Below are 27,015 nucleotides of genomic sequence, written 5' to 3'. Positions count from 1 at the left end.
CATACATAGTCCTCCTTCTGTCCACTTTATCCTCACAACAGCAACCCTGTGAGGTGGGTTGGGCTGAGAGTCTGTGACTGGCCTAAAGTCACCCAGTGGGTTTCCATAACCGAATGGGGACTAGAACCTGGATCTCCTGACTACACCACACTACAGCCACTACACCACACTAGCTCATTTATAAGTGTCTTCCCCACTTGGCATAGCCATGTGCTCTACTTTACACTCCTCTATTTCAAGGGTATCATCTATTTCAAGGACTGTTCAGTCCAAGTCCAGTTTAAGGATCTAGAATCCTGAGGAGGCAAAGTTTGACATGACAGCCCACTGTGGCTTCATTTACCTGCAGGGAATGTCACATTATGCTGGGTGCCTGTGGGTGCCATTTTTGCATGACACCCATGAGCACTTGGCTTTCTGTGGCTTATCAGGTCATGTGAACCTAGGTGGCAGGTCTTGTTTGAACCGTGGATTATTTTAGGCCATGGCCTGTCTAATCATCAAACAACCCCTGTCACAGGCACCTGGCATGACACAATAGCACCCAGGGGTAAATTAAGCCACAGTGGCCTGTTGTATCATGCGAACTAGGAAAGTATATATTCAGTGATCTTGATCACAACCCTGGTGTGGAGGTAGGTGAGGCTTTAATGCTTCCCCAAACTATGGGCCTGATCCAGATAAATTTATTTTGCAGGTATGAGAGCACTGATACAAATTGAGCCCATAGAGGGGTGGAGGGTTCAACCCCCTACTTCCCCCATGCTAGGATCTCAACCGGGATTGCCCCCTTTGCACTTACACTAGAGTAAAAACGAAAAAGGTGTTGCTGCTAGCTATGACAATAAAGTGAATGCCTGCTTTGGTCCTAAAATGGTAGAAGAGGGCCATTGTGGTCACAGTCTTCCCTATTATGTTGAAAGGTACTGTATTTCTATTTAAATAATTATAGTATTTTTTTCTAAATTAGCTTTTTCACATATAAATTAGAATGTGCACATTTTATCTGTAGCATCTTTGGGGTGATGCATTTCCTGTTGGTGATATGTATGTTGCCACCCTGTTGCCACTTGTGGATGTACTGCATTGACTCTTCCAGATGTGCTTGCATGCAAAACTGAAATGATTAATGCTCTCTGTGGCTTATTTTTACATTTCCATACTTCACTGAGATCTCTGGCAAGATTTTGAGCAAAACCTTCTAGAATACCATAAAAAGGCAATGTGGCCATTGATCATCTAGTTTCAGCTTTCAGTGGCTGGACTGCTTTCAGATGCATCTACTAGTTCCAATTCATTTACACCTAAATGATCACAGTTTTGTTTCATGGAAAGAGCCAAGAATACTCAAGAGACCTCATTAGTAGTAGAGAATAACTTAATCCAGTTGACCGGCTAGGCTTATTTCTGGTGAAACCAAGCAGGTATGCCCCTCAGTTTAGTTTCTACTGAAGGCAGAACAGCTATGACAACTTAAAATTTAAACTAGTTTATTAAGAACTTTGATGAATATTCTGTCTGGTTAATGATGCACAATCCATTAATATATATTACGAGAAATTTGTGTTCACCAGATGTAATTAGGGTGCTCCAGTTAAGCATTCACAAACTGGGATATAAAAACTTATGGGGAAAAAACATGCCACCTTTATTTTGCCTTCTGCTGGTAAATACTCAATAGCAACTGATAACTCCCAATTATTTCAGCTGTCTCCACAAGCTGAAGCTATTTCCTCTTTCCAATCCATTCTATGCCTGCTTGCCTCCGCACAGTAGTATGGCTTGCAGAGCGAATTGCCACTCTTTGCTCACAGACTTTATATGAGGGATCTACCTGACATCATTGAAAAAATCTCCTGTGTTTTCTCTGTTCCTTTTTTTTTCCTTTGAGTAGCTCATTTCTCGTAACTTTTTTGAAAGGGAAAAGGCACAGTAGCACAATCCTGACAACTGTAGCTCATCATAACACTATTGCATTACTGCTTCAGCTTTGATGATATTTGATTCTGGGATGTTCCTTCCACTACATGTCCCTACAATGTGGTCACAAGTCCATGGAGGCTGGTTGCCCTTTTAACATCCCCCCCACCAAATACTCATGTCATTTTGCAAAGGCGGGCTTTGTTTGGTTGTTAATGTTTCATTTCCTTTTTCCTAATGCCCAGGAATGAGTGTCCATGGAAGCTCAGTTTTGGGGCTGGCAGAAGGATATGGTGTCCTCCTGTCATAACGAACATTAAAATCTCCTTTATATTGAGTTAGACCATTGGTCCATCTAATCCAGTATTGTTGACTGGCCCCATTCAGAAGACACTTTAAACCATGGCTTTAACCATGGTGATTAAGCCAGAAAGCCAGGCTGTGTTAAGAAGACACCTTAAACCACATATTTAACCACAGTGAATAAAACAAAAAACCTTATCCACCATGGTTAAAGCCATGGTTTAAGGTGTCTTCTTAACACAGCTTGGCTTTCTGGCTGAACCACCATGGTTAAAGCCATGTTTTAAGGTGTCTTCTGAATGGCCCCAATGACTGGAAGCAGCTCTCCAGGGTTTCAGGAATTTTTCCTGCCTTATCTAGAGATGCTGCGGATCAAACCTGGCACCTTCTGCATGCAAAGCAGGTGCTCTACCATTGAGCTATGTCCACCACCACCCTTGACATTTTCTTTTCCTAGAAGGTTGCATTCCTGAGTTCCATCCCCCAAAGACAGGGTTTTCCCAGCTCCTGCTTTACCTAGTGCCATGACACTGTAAAAAAAGAAATCACAAATAAATTAATGCATAAGCAGCTGTAGCTACTAAACATTTATCAGTTCATTGTGTTGTATAGCCTGTGTAACGTATATGCAAATAACAAGTTTAAGTCAACAGCTAGTAACATAATATTTGAAGGGACTTATTTTATCTCTCCTCGATATAAAATATGGTTATTCTGTTTTTTAAAAAGAAAAAAGCCCCCACCCTTATTAATGAGAGTAACATTATACAGGACTTTTCTACATGAGATACTAATATGCTGTATCTGCTTTTGGTTTCGTTGCAGAACTGAGGTCCATGAAATTTATGAAGAGTGTTTCCTTTCATAAGAACATAAGAAGAGCCATGATGGATCAGACACTGGGTCCAGCTAGTCCACAGTGGCCAGCCAGCCCACAGGAAACCTACAAGCAGATCATGAGTGCAATAACACTGTTCTGCCTAAGTTCCCCAGGAACTGGTGTACATAGGCATGCTGCTTCTGATACTGGAGGTAGCATATAACCATCATGACTAGTAGCTATCAATAGCCTTATTCTCCATGAATTTGTCCAATTTGTTTCCTGCTGTTCTGCTACATAACCTCTAGGTGGCATTGTAGTATTGAGGAATAGTACAAAATACACAAGTGAAAAGGTGTTTTCTTTCACTTTCACAGATAATACTGCATTTTCCCTGCTCTATAAAAACTTAGACAAAAGTGCTCTTTAGACACAGAAACAAAACTAGAGGGTCTTGACATCATCAAAAGAATCTGTAAACAACTGTGAGTAGGGAATGGCAACCACACATCAAATGCCTAATGCAGAAAAGTTCATAGAATGACCAAGGGTGCCATTGTATTTCCATGCAAGGGGAGCATTTTCAGTGACTGCTGAGCATGCTGAATAAATCAGTAAAAGTTATTTATTAGTCATGTCACAATGACTAAAGCCATGTGGTGAATGACTGCAAGAGTCTACCCATGTCCTCACTTTCTTGAAACTTATTAAGTGAAGAACGAGCAATCAAAGTAGGATGTTTGCCAGACATGACTTTTGAAAAGCTAAAACACAGGATCATCACACCATAAAGGCTTTGAAACTAAAGAGCGTGTAGGAAGTGATTAGGATAACTCAGAAATCTTGCTGCAGTACTCATAGTTTTAGCATACTTTAGCAAAAGCTTATAATTATTTTACAGAAAACCCTAGCAGTAGCCTCTGAGAATAATGAGAAAGTGTTGACAGCAAAAGGAAAGCAGCAAAACCACAAGAACAGGTTTTTTTTTGTGACTAACTGACTGATGCATTCACCAAAAGTAGTATTACCAAAGCTCACCTCAAAGGAACCAACACACTTCCTCCGAATTTGAAAGCAATCTATTCCAATTCCACTCGTATGATTCATAACAACTTCAGTGGGTGTCAGAAACAGGCTTGTAGCACTTTTGGTGGCTTATAAACAGCATTATAACTAGTCCAATTCAGACATGCATTTAAAAAAAGTAATTGCTTCAGTCCTCTCAGAAATGGAACACTTCAGACATGTGGATTACATACTTCAGTGTTCCTCTATGGCGTGGGGTAGACCTTTTTTTCCGCACACAGAAAAACGGCTTCTGGGGAGAAAGGCTATAACCTAGATTGTCCCTGGCATCCTAGCTGTCTGTGTGCCTGAAGTTTTTAAAGTGAGGAGGCACAAAAATATGAAACCAAAACCATTACTTTAGCAGCCTGAAGTGCTGTAGTCTTGGCACCACTATATTACATACATTTTATATCCATGTTTGAATTGGCTCAAAATGATCTGAGACTGAGCTGTAGTTTGAGATTGGAGTTTGAACCTTACTTCAGAGGAATGGGCAAACAATATCCTATCTCTCAGAGGTGTCTCAGATCTAACACAATAGGGAATATTATGCCCTCTTGGGAGCTTGGTATAATTAGGCCTAAAAACAGGATTGAGGGCCAAAGCTTTTGTACTTTTTACATTTTGGGTCCATTGTAGGGGAAAAGGTGGAATCATCATCATCATCATCATCATCATCATCATCATCATCTCAAGTATGTACAAACTGGGACCCTAGCATGGCAATAGGGGGCTTTGAAGATCTGGATTGGACCTCTTGAACCTGCACTAGAGTAAAAATGAATAAAGTCATAACCGCTAGATACAAATTTAAGGTAATATCTCTTTTGGTCCACAGGTTAAATTAAAAAAAGAAAAGGAAAAAAGGGCACAATGTCTTTATTTGTGCCACTGATTGTGTACAGCCCCCCCCCCACTTGTACAGTCCACTATTGCCAACCACTAAACAACAACAGTCTGCCTCTTCCCCACAGACCAAATACCCCCTGCCACACACACACCAAGTCAGGCCACTTTAAAAACCAGCCAGATGATAACTGTGCAACCCTCCGACAGGAGAAGGGCTTGAATAAAGGACAAAAATATGGTTTTACTTCAGATAAAAAGATGCACATAAAGTTACTTGGTGGTATTAGACCTAACAGTCAGCAATTCACTTGTGCTTATAGATAGAAAGAAGAAGAAAAACAACAACCTCCAAGAATTGGAAGAACTTAGATCCAATATTGACATCTGGTAAACCCTATGAAACTAGAGAGCACTAAAAATGAAAGCACTACCTTCCTCCTGATTTCCTTATTTCTTCTCCCCCCAATTTGTTTCTGGAGCAGTGCCTGGTCTTTGGCCTCAGCAATCAGTACTTTCCTTGACTTTCTAGTTATACGGCCCTTGGGCCTCCCACACAGAACATGAATTTTGGAGAGAGGGTAGGACAACGAGTTACACTGATAGATTTCGTGTACTGCATTCTTAACCAGTCTGCAGCTTTTCATTTGATTGCACACTTTTAAAAGTAGATTTCTGCCACACAATCAAATCTGAGGCTAGGAGCACACCTGCATATACTTATCTACTCAGGTCTCATTACAGTTGCTTCTCCTTGTCCTCTACTGTCTCCCCTTACTGTTGAAACCCTGGCCCCATTCAGAAGACACCTTAAACCACGGCTTTAACCACAGTGAATAAAGCAAAAAGCCTTATTCACCGTAGTTAAAGCCGTGGTTTAAGGTGTCTTCTGAAAACTGCCTGGTTTTCTGGCTTAACCACCATGGTTAAAGCCATGATTTAAGCAGAGCTGGTGCCAGACTATTTTGTGCCCTAGGCAAGGTGAGCTATCCCCCCACCCAAAATTGCCAACTTCAATTTTTAAGAACATGTTTTCTGGAAAAAATAAAAAAGGTAATTTGTATAGAACTGCAGACCATCTGAGGTCTGCTCCCTAGGCGGCTGCCTAGTTGGCCTAATGGTAGTGCTGGCCCTGGGTTTAAGGTGTCTTCTGAACGGGCCCTAAGATTGTTAGCTTCTTGAGGCAGTGACATGTCTTTACTTGCTAAGGTTGCTTTGCCAAGCACACTGATGGTGCTATAAAACAAACAAATGAATGAATAAAATGCTATTATCTGATTTAAATTCATTTTGCCTCTAGAAATTATTTTTTGGTGAACATCTCTCTCAGATTCATAATCAGTGCAATAATTAAGAAGTTTTCTTAAATTATTTTCAGTGTTAAAAGATGTAGTATCTCAATGAAAACCGGAAATATGAAAGAGCTTGCCTTTTGTTTTCAGCTGATATAATATCAACATTTTGACACTTAAAAAATCAAAAAACCTGTGCTGAGGCAAAGATGTGATTAGATAGCCAGATGTTTGTTTAGCAGTTTGCAAGGCTGTTTATTGTTTAGCTCCACAAACTGTGCTATATATATTTCTAATATGGCACTATAGATAGATTTAGAAATATACTATGATAAATGCAGCATATGTACTTAGAAATGAGATCAACATTTTGAGTTTAAACAAGTTTAATTTGTAATCCTTTGTAAGCACAAATAGATTCAAAAAGCCAACTTTTCAATCTTTCCAAATCCTCCTCTGCTTTTTGTGAATGCACTGCAATTTGAATTACACACAATGTCAAAAGAATACAATTGTTAATTCTGCATGCATTTAAAACCATTTGTTTTAGGCCTCATCTACACCAAGAAGGATATTGCACTATGAAAGCAGTATATAAAAGGCAGGAGCCACACCAAGCAGGATGTAGCAGTATGAAAGCAGTATAAGGTATGTTTCAATGGGCCCCAACAGTTGTCAGTGCTCTTCAATACTGCTATAAAGCAGTAGTGTGGCTCCTGTCCTGCCTTTTATATACCGCTTTCATAGTGCAATATCCTACATGGTGTAGATGAGGCCTTAGTCTCACACTAACTTTGTGAAAGCAGTTAATCTGCATTCACTGCAGAGGAGAAGAATTGGGACCACAGCATTCAGGAAAGAGGCATAACCCTTTACTTGTGATGTCCCAATGAAATTCACCCCACCCTGAACATAAAACCAATGCAAATAACTTCAATGGGGCCATTTTCTTTGGGAGTGTGGGGCAGAGAGGAAGGACTTCTCCTTTCTGCTCACTGTAATCCTACAATTTGTCTATGAAAGGCCCAAATCCTCAGCAATTAATTTTAAAAGTGCACAGACCTAACAAATATGGATATCATGTGCATTTTCTACTCCACAGTCAGGAAATAGAAAACATTACCAAGATGTCAACTCCAAAATATTCAAACAGAGCTTCTCATTATTCACAAATAAATATGATGAAATCAAGAGATAATAAAACTACTGTCTGGCAATTTCAAACCACAAATAGTTCTGAGCCATCTATTCCGAATGTGAGGAAAGTGGAATAACAAACCACATTTGATGTGTAATTTGTGAGCTGCATGTTTCTCCTCCAGCTGTATTTTTTTTAACACATGATGATGGTGCATTTTAAGACAAGCCTTATATTTCTTGGGAGCTGGAATGAGGATTTTTTAAAAATATTCCTTCTGTTGTAAAAAACATTAATGCAGCTTTCTCCAAATTGGTGCTTTCCAGTTGTGTTGGGCTACAACTCCCAGGACTCCCAGCCAACCAACACATCTGGGTACACCTGGGTGAGGAAGGCTGCATAAATGCATATTCATTATTAGGAATGTACGGATTTTGCAAAATCCATTCTGTCTGCATTTCACGAATTGTCAGGTACTCCATCCACCACTCGTTGATGGAATTGGATTTTTCCCATTTCCTGAATTTGCGCAAATTCACATTTGCACAAATTCACAAATCCCTCCCCCGCCAAATGCACAAGTCCCTCCTCAAATGTGCATTTTCATACTTTAGCCTATAAGGAGAATATGTATTTTTGTCTAGTGTTTTTTTCATTTTGCATATTTTTCCGCAGGTAAATTGACATAAAATTCTGGAAAGTTTTTTTTAAAAAAGTGGACCTCAGGTTGGTGAATCCATGCAATTCAGGAAAACTCAGTCCACTTTGGAATCCATAGGTCAGATTCATAGAAATCTGAACTAATTTCGTTTATTTATTATCCATGTTACCAAAATAAATAAACAAATCCCCTTCAAGTGCTGCTGGTCACTTTACTGTAACCCTGAATGATTTTATATACTTACATTTTTGAATCCTCTGTAAAGCACTTGGAGTTCCTTCTTTGTGAAATTGGTTTGTGCCTCAAGTTGTTCCAGTCCTTCAGGCCGGTAACATACTGTGGTCATTTCCAATTCATCTTCAATTTTATCTAAAACAAAGACAAAGTTTTATTTGGGTCTCCATTCTTTGTTTATGAAAGGGATTAAAGGAGTTAAATGTAATACCAATTAATTTTGGAAACAATCTTAAATGCAAATAATAAAATATTGCTGCATATCAACTTGGTTCTATTACAAATTAAATTAAATCCGAGAAATAGATGTGTACCTCACATTTTTCTTTAAGCTTCTTAAATTATTACTGCATTCAAAAGGTTAAAACCCTTAAGGTGTTACCATTCAACAAACTGAAGACATTTCTACAGACCTTAAGATGCTTCAACCAACAAATTTGTTTGCCTAAATACACATTGACTTGCAAATATTTCCCAACATGTGGTAATATTTTAAAGCAATACTAAATTTTCAGAGAGTAGCTATATAACACGGGCAAGTCATGCTTCAACAGAGTAGACAAAAGCCGTGATCCCAAGCACACACCTACATGGAAGTATGTACCACCGAAATTGATGGAACTTACTTCCAAGTAATACGTTTAGGATTAGGGGGAACAATGTCTACATTGAACAGAAATGGAAATCACTTTTTTTCTTTTGTTGTACAACAAAAGAGTTCTAAGGGTTGAACACATAAATAGCCAAAATGATCCAATAAGAAGACCAGTGGAAATTCACCTGAACAACTGTCTAAAGTATTACATACATATTTTTCACATACATTTCTTCAATTCTAAGACACATTTCCCCCCCCCATATAAACATCTCTAAAAATGGGGTGCGTCTTAGAATCGTGGGTGTCTTAGGTTTTTTTTTTCTGTTGGTGGTACTGAAATTAGTGTGCGTCTTACAATCAATGGCGTCTTACAATCGAAAAAAATACAGTAGGTCAGGAAACAGCAAGAAAATAATGGAGTGGGGAAGTGTACAAAGTATTTATTTTTTTTACCAAAGTGAAGGGTACATGAAAAGAAAATGGAATACCCAAAAGTTTGCCATTTCCCATACTCTGTTGGGAGTATGTTGGTAGTGGTATCATTTTTATTCATGGATACAACACCAAGCTCTTATGTTAATGATAACCAGGGAGACGTTTTACTGTATTTATTATTTATTTAAAATATTTATATCCATCATTATCAAATCACAGGGCAATGTACAAAATTTACTAAAACAACAATTGTAATATAACACAAAGATAAAAACAAATCAATAAACAAACAAAACTCTACTAAGCTAGACATTAAAATCAGCAATTGCCTGGGTAAACAGATGTATCTTTTTGCAGTTGCTGAGACACCATCAGTGCTGCCAGTTGCACTGCAGGGGAGAGAAAATTCTGAGGATGCCACAACAGAAAAGACTCTTCTCCTAGTTGTACCTGTGCAGGCAACGGGACAACCAGGAGGCCGTGAACTATAGACCTCAGTGAATGAGCAGGTTGATATGGGCGAAGGTGCTCCCTCAGGTAAGTACGTTAGGAATGTAGGTGCCTTCCAAAACATTTGTCCGGATTATTTTATATCTTTCTCAGTGATCTGCAGCAAAGGTTCATGTTTCATTCTGAGGAGATGGATAATTCCTCTTTTGGGAATCATTTTTGGGAATGAAGACTGCTCAAGGACTTTCCACCCCTTTGTGTGTCTGTTCCTTTAGGTCAGAGTGGTAATTTATGGCTCTCTAGATGTTTTGGCCTACAATTCCCATCATCCCACAGATTTCACTATGCTGGTTACAGGTTATGAGAGTTGTAGACCAGAACATCTCAAAGACCACTAGTTGCAAACCTCTGCCTTATATGAATCATTCAGACCTTCCCAAGCCCTATTATTCAAAATCTAGGTATAGCTAAAAATGTGAAACCATATATTTTTTTCTCCCTCTCTCTCTACCTTCCTCCTTTCACTCCGCTCAACCTGCACCTGCACATACATTGAAGTACCTATTGTGGAAATTTTTCTTGGTGCCAAGGCAAATGGGAGTATAGGCTTTCTTAGGAGAGGACAAGTTATTTATAACCATTCAATATGCATTGCTCTTCCATCATTTTCTTCGTTAACAGCATGCTACTAAAATGTTGGTTAATATAAAAGGAAAGAAGTGTGTGTGTGTGTGTGTGTGTGTGTGTATGGGCCAAACTCGTTTTATAGGCTTCTTTATTTGTGGCGATGGTTGATAGAGGGAGAGATATGCTACTGGAAAAAAATGAGCGATTTCCAATCCAGATCAAAACCTTGGGGTGATGATGAGGGGAACTGCGACGTCACCACCTCACACACAAAGCTTTGACGTGCACACCTCCCTCAGGCTAAGCACCACCACTTAAATACCTGAAGAAGGGGTAAAAAGAAAAGTATAACCTTTCCCTTATTGCAGAGGGGAAAGGTAAGGAGATTTGGAAAAGGCTTTTCTGTGAATATAGCAGGCTGAAGGTTTAATGTAATGTGCTTATTTATGAATCAATAGAGCAGGAGACACAGCCGAAATGACATGTGGTTTTATGGCAGCAAAATAAAGAAATTGTTTATTGTTGTTTACAGTTCCTAGTTCCTTTGAGTTATATTCCAATCCTGCCTATTCTTCATAATACTGGTAGTAACCAATCTAATAATAACAATCCTTAGTCCCTCTCATCTTATTTTCACTCACTCCTCACACAACTCCTGACAAGAAATCGCACAGCTAAACACATCTACCCTCCAAACCCAATCACTCACCGAACACCTCAGAACACTCAGCTCCTCCATATATATACTCCTCCCCCTTTCCACAGCACCACCAGCCACACCCACTCAGTCCAACATTCCGTACTCTCTAGACATACTCACGCAGACATACCTAAGGGAATAGAAATGTGGGTAACACCACAGGGACCCATTCATTAACTTTATTGTCAAGGAGGTGATGGATTTTATTTTTCCCCAGAGACTCATGGTAATGCATGAAAAGGTCTACTCAGTTCTATCAGATCTGGACAATAAGAATTATTATTATTATTATTATTATTATTATTATTATTATTATTATTATTATCATCATCATCTTCCTCCTCCTCCTCCAAGTACTTCCCTTGCTTCAAGACTTTTACTTTCTCTCAGAACGTGTGGCAACAATGACATTTGTCTATGTGACCATGTGTCATTTGTCTGTTTTATAGAATTTATAATATTTTGATATATTAAAAAAGGATTAAAGAAAAAAATGATTGGGGGGGGGTAACACTTTTCCCTCACTGTATTCCTTGTCCAGTCTGATCCCTCCCTACACAACTGCTATACAGTAGGGTTGCTGTATGGACCAAAATCCTGGCTCAAGCATGAGCCATCAAGATCTTTGGTCCCACTTTACCTGGCAACCCATATGGCCAACCCCTCCATTTTGCCAGATAGGCCAGCTCTGCCAGATACCATCCGAGCAGGATTCATTGCCACTCTGTCTCCTCAGCCTTTCCCACATCCTCAACTGATAGCGTCCAACAGTCTTGGCAGCAGCTCCCATCCCACTTGTGCCACGTGAAAGACCTACCGCCTCACTGCCCAGGGAATCTGAGTGAGCAGGTGGTGGAGGGACACTGGTCTGAGCCCATCATGCTCTCTGTCTGCCTTCTCAGAATCCCATCCTGATGCCAGCTGAAGCCAGATTGTATTAGGCCATGAGAATGGCAGCCCATATCTCTCACTCCCTATCAATGAAGAAAGCACACGTGGGGCAAAGTCAAAGCCTTTATTAATCAGCATTAAGGATGGAGGGGATCCTGAAATGAAAAGACATGTGTAGGTTTGCCAGTGAGTCACTACAGGAGCGCGCCTGTGCCTTAGACAGTGGCTTGACTGACAATAAGGTTGCACTTGCAGAGGTTTCAAGGGGGTGGGTGGGAGCCTCCTTGGAGCAAGTAGGCTAACAACCCCGAGGAGGAACAGCCAAGAGCATCCTCATCACTGCTGCTGGGGTGGGCTTTCCTCCAGGTCTGCATGAAATATTGTCTGGGATATTTCCTTTCCCTTGCGACAGCAGCCTGTGAAGAGCAAAGAGAGACACAGAGAAAGGGTAGCAAGCAATAGTTAGCAGCTGGAGCCCATAGTCCTTAAAGCCGGATGCAAAACAGGTATTCATGAGGGAGGGAGAGCAAGGTCAGCACAATCAATTTTGATGCCTGAGGCAAAGGACAAGATGGTGCCTCCTTCATTGCATGTACAGAAGACTAGTGGACTAGCAATGAAATTCTACTTCAGCAGTGGCAATGGGATAGGATCCTCTATCACACCTGAGGACAGCAAGCTAGCTTAGAGGGTGCGGGACAGGCTTGCTTAGAGGGTGCAGGACCAAAGTGACCTGGCTGGGGGCTTAAGAAGAACAGCTGTGGGGCTGCCAGTGTTGCCCCCCCTCCCTTAGCATCTGCTATCTGTGATGGTTGACTCACTCTGCCTAATGGCAAGGAGTGTGAGAGAAGAATGAATGGTGCCACTGAGCTATGCTCAGGCCTCAGCCTTCCCCCACTCCAATTGTGGGGAGAAGCAGACTACTGTGGCTTTGAGTCAACATATCTGCTCCCTCTTGGGGATTGCAATGAAACTCTGGCCATGGCTAAACAAGGGGGTCGCAGGGTGACAATCTCACAATTTTATGATTGCGAGATCGTCGCCCTAGTTTAAATGTGGCGCGTGACATCACGGCCGCCACTTTTTTGTTGTTAAAGGAGAAGGAGTGCATGAGTGCTCATCTGAAAACCGGTGAGTTTTTTAAAAAAATAAAACAAGAAACCCTCCCCCTCCCCCCACCACACCCCTGATGAGCACCCCCATGCCCGGGTCTTCACAGTCACTCACGAGGAGCTGGGACAAACTGTGATGCCTGCCCACACTTTCCGTGGTCTTGGAATCATCCAGAGACTGCGGAAAAGCGGGATTCAAGGGTAGGGTAAAATCCTGAGCCATGGGAAGGAACATCCCTCCCTGCTCCCAGGATCCCCTGTACATCATGTGGATGCACAGGGATGATCCCGTGACGATCTCGGGATATAGGCCTGGTCTAGCCATGGCCCCTGTGTGTGCACAGCCTATTTGGAGTATGTTTCTGCAGGCAAACATGCCCACGAATGTTTGGAGTGGAATGCATGGCCTTTGCCAACAGGGGCTTACCCACACTGGGGGAATGAGTACCTTCCCTATTATGCGGGCACAGTGCTCCCCACCGGTTGTGGGGAAGAGTGTTACAACTATATAGTTCAGACAAGACAACATTCTCATGTGGCAAGGGAAGTCAGGAAACATAGGAGTCAATCCAGCAGTTATATTTTGTCGGAAGTGCCCCACCTTGCTTACCTGTGTGGAGGGCTCTGTTCCAGCATCCCCAGTAGTCAGAGTGGAATGGAGTTTGGTATTGAGTGTTTGTATCTGGAGACTCAAGGTGAAGTACCTGTTAGCCTTAAACAGAAAAGTGTTACAAATGTACTCAAAGTTCCTGTGTGTGATGTGAGACCAGGCTGTTCTGTGTGAAGTGCTCCCTTTTTGTGCAAGGTCCCCTTTCTCCATATGTTTCCCATCCCCAAAGTTCCCCTAAGTGGGCATGATAAGAGATCCATGCTGAGTTGTGGCCATTGTGTGGAAGTTTATTAGGGATGTGCTCCGCTTCTCTTTGGTTCAGAGAAGCAGGAGCGAGGTGGACAGCTGGTCCATGAAGTCACGAAGAGTCGGAAGAGACCGAACGAATAAACAACAACAACATGCTCCTTCCCTATGCTGTCTATGTCCCAAGCCCAACTCCATCCTGATCTAGCCATTTCATCACATATCATGGGTGTTCTGCCAGCATGTCTATCATGGCAGTGGTGTATCCAGCATTCTGCCACCACAGATGAACTTATGGTGAATCCTACAGCCCCTTCGCCTACAGATTTTCTAGAGTTAAGGATTGAGCCCATAAATTCCAGAATATAATTTATTGTATTTACCTTTGGCTTGTGGACAGATTCTTTAGGACATCCAAGGGCCAGCAAATTAATGTTTTCCCATTAAAATGTTTTGCTGTGCAGAAAGATTATTCCTTTATTCACATTATAAAGAAGCCGTTATCTTTTAGCAAGCTACCTTGCTGTTTACAAGCTACCAAATGTAAACACCTTACTTTTTCCAGTAGAGTGAGAAGCAAAGTCAATCAAGCAAGGAAGCAAACAAAAAGTTTGATGGCTTTCCTCTCTTTTTTTGATTTCATTAAAATTAGAATTTGATTGCAATTGTGTCGCAGGGAAGTGTGCATAGATCAATTCTAAATTCCCAGGTGAAATATGAAATATTGATGGGGCACTCCAGGATTTGGTGAATGGCTGATTGCCACTCATTCTGGACTACTTTCTTCATGTTTTACCTGCAGAGTCAATGCTGTCCTTTCTATATGGATTGACTCAAATCTAATGTCATGATGTGCATAGTTACTGAACACCGTATAGTTTTTGTGAACTGCCCAGGGAGTTTTGGCTGTTTGGCAGTATAAAAATGCAATAAATTAATTAAATAAATATAAGATGACAGCTGTATTTTTTTCTTTAATAAACAATTATCACCATTTTCATGTGGATCAATGGGTGAGAAGAGGCTGATCTTTTCTTACATTTTAGTTAATTAGCAGGAAGCCTGGAATCAAGTGTTTTACATACTCAAAGATCTGACAACACAATATATGATTTGAATTTTAGAGGTAATCTTTAGAATTTTAAGAGAGGATTCTTGTGCATGTTTAGACAGAAAAAAGTCCTACAACTCCTAGCTCGCTAGCCACTGTAGGACTTTTTTTCTGTCTAAACATGCATAGGATTCCACCCTAAGTCACCAAAGGGCTGAATAGGAGTACATTCATAGGAGTTAGTCTCATGGTTGCATACAATTCCTGCTGACATTATGCAGATCCAGAAAAATGTCCACAAAAGGATGGGAATATGTTTTGAAATTAGGGCTACCCTAAATGTTTACAATTTAAGATTTTTGGTGCAAAAGGGGGGCTTTTGCAGAATATTCTCTGAACCCTCTCACCAAAGTGTCTATCTTATTAAGTACTGTTTTTTAGTGGTTTTTAGTTTTTACTGCCCTACTCAGAAGCTGCTTTAGCACCCTTTTCCTCAAATATCTTCTTCATCTTCCAGGCTACATGATGTCAGCCAATCAGGGATCTTTTGGCCACGATGCAGAATTAAATGAGACACACGCGAGTTTGTGAAATGTCTGAACTACACACTGGTGGTGATGTCAGAAGGGCACTGAGATTGGAATGCCCACATAATTTTCCTATGGCCATCTCCTCTGTAGTTTGTAGCAAGCACATGCATTGGGGTGGGGGGGAACCATGGTCCTGACATAATAGGTCTCAGAAGAACCAAACCCAGCCTATTACTTCCCTCATCACATCTAAGCTTTTAAACAGTGCCTCTCCTGCCCCCAGCTGGCAATGGCAATTAGGAGAAGGAAGACAAGACACACACATGTGGGTAGTTGGCTGTTTGCTTGCATATGGGACATTATACGGGCAGATTATTTTCATGATGATAGGGCCACCTGCTACCTTATTTCTATGTCCTGTCTGAGAATATTTTACCTGTATAATCAGAAATTGCAGCCGTGACAGTGGTGCTTAATGACTATTTATGATTTCCAAAACCGCATTAGCTAGTTATGTTTGCAACCCTGAATATCAGTTGTATCTGTCCAATTAATTTTAAAGGATGTCCAGAGCTCCTACATATATATCATTTGCTAAATCATCAAAGCTTTTGTATCTTCCTAATTGCAATTACGTCTTTTATAAGTGTGCAGTTCAGACATTTCACAAACTAAAGTGTGTCTCATTTAATGTGGCTTGTCTTCTCTCCTGAGACACTTGTTAAAGCTTTTCTTGTTCCCTTTAGAGAGTTTAATTCATGTTAGGTCAGTGTACTTTTTTTTCCCTTTAAGCCTTCCCCTCCCAAATCAAGTATTAATTTATTATACATTATTTTATCTGGTTTCTTCCACCTTTTCTAATTCACAATACCTCATCTTCTGTGGGCATCCAGGCCTCCCTCTCTCTCTCCCTCTCCCTCTCTCTCTCTCTCTCTCTCAGCAGAGCAGTAATGGAGAATTGATGTGTAGCAGGTTAAGAACAGTCACATAGCTACAGAGTGATCCTTTGTTTTTTCACTTGGTTCTCCATCTATCAAATCACATTGTATGTACCTGATGTTGGGTTCTAGGGTTGGGAATGTTGCTTGCACACTTATCCTCCTTGTTTTCTGGCAGATTCCTCAATGAGCTATTGAACATGGTCTCTGATTTAATATGAAGCTACTGGTCTTAGGACGTTCTCAGGATCCATACTGAGGCCATGCTTGTTAGTAAAGTTCTGTCCCAGCTCCCAGGACATCAGTGAGCCTCCATGAATTGCATATCATGCTCTTAAGCTTTTGACTTAGTATTTATTTGGATTGTGATAGAATTGATCTGGGAGGAGAGGAGATAGTACAACTACTTTATCATCATGGGCAGACCATTACTTGATGATATTCCAACAGCTTCCAACCCACATGAAGGTGGGGACCCATCGGAATAGTTTGTTTCCAGTAGCTGATAGGTTTGACTGTTGTTCAGATTTTACAGGTGCTCATTTCACAGGTTTTGAAACTGGTTTTGGGAACGAAATCTCCTTGGCTATGTTGGTTGATAGCCTTTACTGGAAGATAGACTGGGAAGGTCCTGTTCCTGGACCTCTCAACAATAACCTTCTATACTGCCTTGGATAATTGGGAAGCATTCCTTTATAGTGGTTTCACTCCTCCGTGATTGGCAGGCTCCAGAAAGTAGTTCTGGGGACGGCTGCTAAACCTGATGGGAATTAATCTCTGGTGTATCTCAAGGTTCCACGCTGTTCCTCATGCTGCTTAATATCTACATGAAGCAACTGGAAGAAGTTGTATGAGGATTTGGAGTTCAGTGTCATCGATATGCTGATGACATCCAGCTATCTTGCTCTGTTTACAGAAATCCCAGTGACTCAATGGAGTCTCTGAGTCTGTAATGAGATGGATAAGGGCTAATATAAATGAAGCTCTATCTATGTAAAACTGAAATCTCATGGTAGACAGGTCAGTTTAACTAGGAGCTGGTGGCAGATGTATTCTGGATGAGGACCTGTTTTCCCTGAATAACCAGTTTTGTAGCTTGAATTGTGTGGATCTGTTTTTATGATATGCTTTAATTAAGCTTTTGTTTTTAATCTATATTTTATTATTGTTAGCTGCCTTGAGCATCATTTTTGGTGGAAAGGAAGAAAAATTAATTAATTAATTAACCTGGGTATTTCTGGGTATTGGATTTAAGACAGGCCTCAATGGGCCTAGCCTACCTAATGGTTTTAAAGCAGGAGTATGCAATCTCATATGTTTTGGATGTCAACTCTTAACAGCTCCAGCCAGCATAGCCAATTGTCAGGAATCCTGGGAGCTGACATCCAAAATACCTGGAGGGCAGCAGATTAGGGAAGGTTGCTCTATAGCAGTGATCTTCAACTGGTGGGTCATGATCCAAAGTGGGTCGCGAGATCAGTCCAGATGGGTTGTGGCAAAGCTGTTGCTGCCATGTTAGGTAACTGTGAAAGTGGGTCCCATGTTGCAGGTTGGGATTCCGAGGTGGGTCTCAGGTCTGGGCCAGTTTCTCTCCTCTCTCATCTCACACTATCGCCCCGCTCGTGCTCTCCGCTCCTCTGATGCTATGCTTCTCGCCTGCCCTAGGACCTCCACTTCCCTTACTCGGCTTCGTCCTTTTTCTTCTGCTGCCCCTTACGCCTGGAACGCTCTTCCAGAACACTTGAGAACTACAAACTCAATCACTGCTTTTAAAACTCAGCTAAAAACTTTTCTTTTCCCTATAGCCTTCAAATATTGAGTTTGTTCTGACTCTATACTGTTAGCTTCTCCCTACCCGGTGCCTGTTTACACTTCCCTGTGCCTGTTTGCATTCTCCTTCCCTCTTTATTGTTTACTACAACTTATTAGATTGTAAGCCTATGCGGCAGGGTCTTGCTATTTACTGTGTTATCTGTACAGCACCATGTACATTGATGGTGCTATATAAATAAATAATAATAATAATAATAATAATAATAATAATAATAATAATAATAATACAGCTACCTGGATATGTCAAATACAAATAATTATGTCCTGTAGGCAAGAAATCTTAGTGGCTGCTCCTCAACTTTATGCCAATTGTGAACTATTTTTGCCTTATTTAGCCAACAGAGATGATAGATTGTAACAGTTTAGTAAACTAGATGTAAACCCTAGAAACAGTGTGCCAGCTATAAGAATAAATCTCTCTAGAAAGTGTAACTGATCTGCTATTTCTTCTGCTTCTTGAACTGCTTTAGGGAAATGGTCTCTGACCAAAAGCATTAGTTCTGGTGGTAACTGAAATAAAAACTGAAGCAATATCATGAGGACAATGCAAGGAACCTTATGATAATTATAATTCTCTCTCCATTATCAATAAAATAAAATATGTATGTATCAATCCAGTTTTTGGGTGAAATGTATCCAAAGAAAGCTATACAAATAAAATACCTGATGGAAGGTATTAAGCATGACACCATTTACATGTTTTTTAAAAAATCATGCCTTTATTGAGATATTTTCATTTCCCAGTAAAACAATATAGCTACATATAAATTATTGGGTTAAACAATACTCCACAATGTAAAGTACATGAACCTACATGAACTGCATGTAAGGTCTAATGGAAGCCACAAAATACTGTGCTATTAACATACATATAACATAATTATAACAATTGCTTAATTATGGGCTGTCAGTTACCTGTAAGAACAAGGCCAAATCTTGCAGACTTTGCAACTGTAGCACATACTGTTCAAGCAGCCTATGCACAATCATCACATTTCATAACTGAATGAGTAGGACAGACAAAACAATAACATGGAGCACTTTGTTGCTGCAATGGTCTGCCATTGCACTGGCCACAGAGATGGCACCTTCCCATTTTGTTGGAGTCAACACCGGCAAGCCCCACCAGTTCAGAGGCTGCCTCTACTGACATTCCAGGAAAGATTCCATCCAGGGTTTGATCAACTCTAGATCTACTAGGAAGAGAAATCTTTTGGGATATTCACACCAACTTGGGTAGTTAGCTCCCAAACAATATAGGTATTTAAGCAGGCAATGAGAAACACACACACACACACACGGCTAGCATCTGATCATGCATTTGGAAGTGTATGTGGAGACCATGGCCTCAGCTAGACCTACAGGTCTAGCGCAATGGAGGGGTGAGGATCTCACGATATTTTTATCGCGAGATCTCCCCCTCTGTTTACATGCGGTGCATGATGACCTCAGAGGGAGAGGACGTCACGGCTGCCATTTTTTTTTGGGTTAAAGAAGAAGAGCGCACGAATGGTCATGCAGAAAAGGTGAGTTTTTAAAATTTTAAATTAATTTCCCTGCTCACCCCACCCACAATGGGTGCAAAGCTCCTGAGCACCTCTGCGTCCCATGCCCAGGTCCTGGCTCCTCACGAGTAACTGGGACAAACCGCGACGCCTGCACACACATTCCATGCCCGCACGCATCATCCCAAGACCATGGAAAAAGTGAGCTTGAAGGGGAGGGCAAGATCCGGGGCAAGGGAAGGATCATCCCAACCTGCTCCCGGGATCCCCTGTGTGTCATGTGAATGCACAGGGACGATCCCCAGGATCGTCCCTGGATTTTGCCCCATCTAGCTATGGCCCATGTGTCCACAGGTGTCCACACTACCTTTAGTTTTATTATTATAAAGAATGATCTCACACTTAGAATTGAAGAAAGGAGAACTTACAATTGTCAAATCTTCTTGAAAACCACATAAAGCTGTTAGTGACACTTCTAGTTTTGTCTGCAGGGAAGTCTGGGGAAATTTCTGTTTGTTTTGCTTTTTCAATGTGCCAAACAGACTCAGGCTTTTCTTAGCTAATCCCTTGACTAGTGGTACACTGGTGGAAAAGTTATTACATGTGATATTTCATCCCAAACCCTGTGCACATTTGTTAGTTTCTCAATCACTGCCTGGCATATGTTTTTTTAAGTGCTTGGGTTGCAGGTTACAAACAGGGGAAACCCCCAATATCCCATCTTTCTTTGAATTGACCCCAAATGCTGTAAGAATCAAAATGTTAATTTTTCACTAGATGAAGGAGGGGGCTCCTGAATCACCATAGGGCAATTCCCATCTCATCGTAGTTGAGAGGACTAACTGGAGCATTAAGTTGTGGAAGATTGACACAAACATTTTATAATTTCCCCCAGTGCTGTCAGGATGCATTTGACTTGTCGATGGAGGGCTCAAGAGCTGACACACTCTACTGGTACTCCACTTGTACCCTGATGATTAAAACGGCTTTGGCAATATTCAAATAGATTGCATCTATTCATACATAAAGCACCTTACAGTCATCATCCATAGATCAAATGATAGTTCATTGTTTTTATACCAATTGTGCTTAAAGGACACAGAAGTTGAACAGAAATGGTAATGCCGAACACTCATACCTACCATCTCAAAATGAGATCAACCCAATATAGCCAGGACAGTCTGTGATTCAGTTAACTAAGGCCTAAGGATGTGATAGTGAATGGAGTGACAAGTGACAGAAGGTGTGAGGTGTGTGCAGCAAGTCCATCCTGCTGTGCTGTCTTTGAGCACTATCAGTAAGTTATTCTAGGTATAAGCGTGTGCCAAGCTATATAGCAGCAGAGTGGCCAAGGTGCATTTAGGGTGCTTCCAGATGGACGGCTCCTAGAACTACCAATCAAAAGACACCATGGAGCTATTCTGTCTCTCCCCCCTCCCCATTAATGTTTTTGGGGTTTTTTGTTTTTTGTGGCAAGAAAAAAGATGGAAGAAGTAGTCAGAAAACACAGGAGGATCACAAACAGAAGGCACTGCCATCTGGATACCCTACCCCCACTGTATACAGTTCCACAAATCAGGCAAGATGACTGCATAATAAAGGCCTCAACTGGAAGCACCTTAAGGAATCTGCGTGAGCGCAACCCTCCAGGTAACAAATCAGTGTGATTAATCAACAGCATTTCAGATAATGATGGCTCTTGCCAGTACCCAATTTTCCCTTCACATTGAGTACTACTTACACACTGTTATTGTGAATGTATTTTACCCCTAGTTATGTGTCCTACAAAGAGCATTGGGTTGGATACAGATTTAATCATTCTTTGGGGGGATTCATTGAAATCAATGGCACATTCAATAGTCAAGACTAACTTAAGTCCCAGTTGTTTCAGTGAGTCTACTAGAAGTCTCGATCCAACCTATTGAGTTCATTACACTCATTAAAAACAATTTCCTTCATACCAATTAGAAAGAACACTGATATGATAGAAAAATATTCTTTTATGGGGGGAGCATTCATATTTCTGCTCAACTGTACTATTTATAAGCTTTTCAGATCAAATTCCCAGATTTTACAGGAATATGTGATGCTTACTGATTAGGGGACTAGATAAATGATTTTTACCTGTATGCCTGTATGATAAATTTCTCCTCCTCATATAAAAGTAATTATGTAAAAATGTACTTGAAATGTCCACCATTAGTTGTAAAACTGCCATGAACTGTATAGATTGGACAGATTTATCACTATAGGAGGAAGGTTTTATATAACAGGTGAAATTCATTAGAAAGTGTCTCAGTTTTATTAGCTGCAAGTTAAGAAGAAACCATAGGAAGAGTTACTTCCCATTTGTCTGTGACTTAAATTAAGAGGTTTTTAAAGCAACCTTGATACAACATAACTATATGAGGACCAGTGGTTTCCATAAGGTTTTCATTGCAGCCACTAACCCTGCTGAATGACAAGCTGTTTTCCAGTTTAAAATACAGCTTGCCTCTTCAGCTTGCCCCTAGGTATACGTGTGTTTCTTCATAGCATAATATAGCTCTACTAAATTGCACCCTTGATCTTCGTGGCATCCCTAAGCCACTTTCTGTTGAATCATGGATCACATCCAAGTTCTACCCAGGTAATGTATCCTATATTTTGTTTTTGTTTTAAAACCAACTGTGATCACAGAATTGGTTCCTGGCTCATTGCATATATAGTAGCCTGATTCACATTAACCTTCCTCTAGGCATTCATGACAGTATGGACGAATTCAGCTGTGAACCAACCCCAAGCTGAATCTCAATTGGATTTGCTTGACTTGGGTTGTAACATTAAAGTTTGGGAACAGACGAACACATATCATTTTACCATACAAACATCTTTGGATTGTCATATACCACCACGATTGGCACATTTGAGAAATAAGGTCACATCTTGGAAGATTTAGTGTACAGCTTGCTTTATATTTGAAGTTTTACACAAATGTTCTCTTAGGATGTGCTTCCTACTGAGATTCTAAGAAATCCCACAAATTCCTAAATAAGCTTTAATAAGGGATTGAGGAATATGGTGGGAGATCTACATTGATTTATTCTAATATCTTTAGTTGGTTTGTTCCAGATTTTGAAACAGTTCATCACAGGTTGAATCACACAAACTATTCCATGGCACCTAACACATCAAAAAGTTCATTTGGTATTAGTTCATGGGCATGGCACAGTGCCAGAGGTCAGTAATTGCAACCTCAAAGTTCTAACCTACTTTTCCAGGTTTAAACAAAACCTTGGAAGTAGAAAAACTGTTATAACCATTATATCATTGTTAGAATAAAAAGGGGGAAACGACTTTTGAAAGTTAGTCAAATTGATTTAAATTTTACCTCTCTGAGACAGGTAATACCACCGGGCGAATTCTAGGAAAAAGTAAGAAAACAATTTAACAAAAAAAGACGGCAGACACTTTTAATTTTTCTTTCTTTCAATGTAAAACTGGATGGGAGGGGGGGCTATTTTCTAGATGATATGTTTGTATCTTGCTCATTGGATGTGACATTTCTCATTGCATGGCCCTGCTGTCTTCCCCAGATGGTGATATCAAATGCAAGGCCTCCCAATCCCTTGTGTGAAACGATATGACAATGAATGACAAGACGCAACAGGAAGGCAACATGCTACAAGTCATGCAACCATGCAATTGGTGGAAAAGTTCACAAGGGAGAACAGATCATAATAGTCTTGAGGAGCAGTGATCCCAGGAACTATAGTCATAAGGATCATTCAAAGAGACAGGTTAACACTTCATGCAGTTTAATGTGTGTGTGCTTTAAGGAACCTAGAAAGGTTCTTTTTCCCCATGGTGGGAAGATCTGTCTTCTGTTTCCTGGTCAGCAGATGTGAGAAGCTATAGGAAGGAAAAATGATTTCTGCAAAGAAAGCAACCTTAGGTAGATTTTGGATTTGCTAACCAAATTCAACAGAATAATTACATGAATTCAATTCACATGATCCTGGAAGAAAGAGAATGATTAGCAATTAAGGGGTGGTGGAAATAGGCATATATTTTCATTGCAGTTGATTTACATCCATGTCTCAATTCAAAATGCTGCAAATTAGATTGAGGCCAACTCCAAAAGGAAAAATGGAATTAGTTAGGATCTCTCAACTTATTAACAGACAAACCTTTCCCAGTCTTGCACTCATGGTACAGAGGCTGACTTTTGTGAAAATCCAGCTTCATCTCTCTTACTTTGCTGCCTTTTGCGTTGTGCTTAATATATGAAGCTCCTTCTCAAACTCATCACATTCTCCAGACCATAACAACCCATTTCCCCCCAGTTCTCTGAAAAACCACTAAGTAGGTTTCCCATGGCTTGCTTATATACATCATTTGTCCAAGTGCAACCTGTAGTGTCACATGAATGTGTTGCAATTTGCAACCACCTTGGAGCTGGGCAAAAATTCTATTAACACTCTCAGTAGGGGCATATGCAATTTAATCAACCTCAGAGAACAAATTCTGTCTTACCTAAGGAATAAGAAACTACAGGTGTAGTTAAAGGGTTAGAAAAGGTGGAAAGAAAGCTTGTATTGCTAACTGCTTGTCTTGTGTCTGCCTTTTGTGCTATCATCAAGAGCTTTAATTTGCATTGATACTTCTGAGTACAGCTTGCAAAAATGCACACATATTGTTAGTGTGAATTCCATGAAGTCCACAGAACGCTCTTGTCACATATTCTGAAAACTGTTATCTTCGTCCAGAAAAGTAGCTCATTATTTAAATAATGGAATCACCATGTCTATAGTATACCACGTCTACATCCGCCTCCGCTTTCTATTAAAAGTAGAAGGCGGTTATCTCCTGACGGAGTCACACTTGCCTCCTGGGAATTACCTCTAGCATCTGCTTGAAAATAGGCTTGGAGTCAATCCAGCAACAGTTATCTCTTAAAACAACAATGTAGGGCTAAAATCCAAAGTGTACACAAGTGCTGAGATGTTTTCTGAGATTTGCCTATAAATAATGTTCTTTTGTTACCTTAGGCTCTTTTGGTCTATACTATGTGAAATCGCTTGCTTTCTAAAGTGTTTGAGGTTGCCATTCTAAAGCAATCTCCATATTACAGCTAATTATAGCATGAGGTATATGGCTTATTATATTTTTTCCCTTACTACATGAGATGACATATTAGGGATATCTGAATAAGGTTGATTCTATTTCAGTGCAGGGTGTTTAACTAAGACTACAATCCTATGAACACTTAACTGGGAGGAGGAAGTGTCACTGAGCTTACTCTTATGGGTAAACATGTTTAGGATTGCACTTTACTTCACCTTGAGAGCCATTCCATCAGAGAACGAGCACAAATTGATTAATTTAGTGCTTCCCAACCTGGTGCCCTCCATAAGTTTTGAACTTCAAATTCCATCAGCCCCAGCCATCATAGCCAATGATCAGGAGTCCTAGGAGTTGTGGTCCCAAAACTCTGGAAGTCAGTAGGTTGAGGACAGTTGGATGGATTAAATAAAAGTTCAACATGTTTGGTGTAATAAGCTTTCTTTAGCAGATAATTCTTAGTGAAATATCTCTAAAGGTGTGTCTAAGGCCACAGCTAGACCTAAGGTTTATCCTGGGATCATCCAGGGTTCACCCCTGCCTGAGCACTGGATCCCCTGTGTGTCACCTAGATGAACAGGTTTGACCCCTGGATGATACAGGGATAAACCTTAGGTCTAGCTATGGCCGAAATGTACGAATGTTAAGAACTATATTATAGTTTCTGAGGGTTTTCCACTGAGATCTATCACTACATTTGTTTGGTGATGATGCCAGTATCTCAACTTGATCCTGTTCTGATTCACGTTGAAGCAGTGATAATTTATGACTATCTCAGGAAGAAGCGATCTGAGCAATCAGAAATTTCACGTTGTGTCTAAGAAATGATCCTTGCCTTAGATATTGATTCTTGCTATAACAGCATTAACTGTGGGAAGCATCTTACGCTGATAGTACATTGTTCAGCATGTACATTCAAATAAGAACAACTAACCAGTGACTCAAGTAGTGTGTGTGAAAGATAAGAGGTCTATTTTGCATGCAGTACACACACACACACACACACACACACACACACACACACACACACACAGAGCCCAATGTAATTTAGCTGAGTTATAACCACATTCATACGGTGGTTCATTTCTTATGCTGTTTGACAAATGGATAAATAGCACTATTGTGTTCTGTGTATAAAACAGATTACTTTCTGAGCCCCCATGGATAATGCACACATTTCTTAGGTTATTGTGTTGCCGGATTTTTGTGCGTGCAGCTACTAGGACAAAGAAAACAATGAGATACTCACTCCTACAGTAAGTTTAAGATACATACCCACATGGCGTTTGGAGGCTTGGGATACAGAAAAGATACAAAGAATTCTGATGTTGTCAGTCAAGTTGATTTGCTTTTAAAAGGAAAAGCTAGCTAGGAAACATGAATAAAAATGCACAGAATGAAGGTTCCAAGGGGGAAAACCCAGAAATTGTATAAGTATGGGTTTTACTGAAATAGGTTTGTGACTATTATAAACGTCTTAACAGATCTCTGCCTCCCTCATCTCATTTCTGTACCAATACCAAGTGGGGATTTCTTTCTAGATCCCTGTAGGTCAGAAACATTCAGGAAATATTTTGAAAAACAAATCATAATGAGTGTCAGAATAGATTGGAAATGTTTGGGGATGCACTTGCTTTAATCCCCCCCCTCCTCTTTATTTGTCTCGGAGAAGGATTCCATGCATAGGAACTTTCCCAAAGCTTAAGATATGCTCCAAGTCCAAACTTATTTGGAAGCAAGAGCGACTATATGTTTTATTAATTTATTATTATTAATTTATTTTATTAATTTATTTATAATTATAAATAATTATTTATAATTTTATTAATTTATTTATTAATTTATTTTTATTAATTTATTTTTACTACACAGAAAATTGAGTGTTGAGGCATGGTGGTCTCTGAATAATAGAAAGTAGGGGCCACCACTAAGAAGAACTATGCTCTTAGCTTTTCACACATGCCTGCCCTGTGGCACTCTATGGTTCGGGCTGGCAAACTGTAGGGTCCAATGTGAGGTAAGAATGGAAGGGAGACATGTTCATATTTTACCTTACTGAAATATCTAAGTTGGCAACTGAATCTCTGAGGAAGGACCTGCTTGT

At 40.3% G+C, this 27,015-nt stretch overlaps 1 protein-coding gene across 1 annotated transcript in view; it reads right to left on the bottom strand.

The window, feature by feature from the left end:
- KCNIP1 (potassium voltage-gated channel interacting protein 1) overlaps positions 1-27,015 on the bottom strand; it is a 365,586-nt gene that overhangs the window by 12,996 nt on the left and 325,575 nt on the right. The window contains exons 2-3 of the mRNA XM_063120594.1: positions 23,179-23,211; positions 8,293-8,417 (exon numbers count right to left, since the gene is read on the bottom strand). Of these exons, the coding sequence (XP_062976664.1) occupies positions 8,293-8,417; positions 23,179-23,211 (158 nt within the window). The remainder of the gene's footprint in view (positions 1-8,292; positions 8,418-23,178; positions 23,212-27,015) is intronic.

This window comes from Elgaria multicarinata, chromosome 3, assembly GCF_023053635.1.
Source record: "Elgaria multicarinata webbii isolate HBS135686 ecotype San Diego chromosome 3, rElgMul1.1.pri, whole genome shotgun sequence".
In the NCBI taxonomy this organism is placed as follows: domain Eukaryota; kingdom Metazoa; phylum Chordata; class Lepidosauria; order Squamata; family Anguidae; genus Elgaria; species Elgaria multicarinata.
Note: the sequence above shows the minus strand (reverse complement) of the source record. Positions and strands in the feature narration are given on the sequence as shown.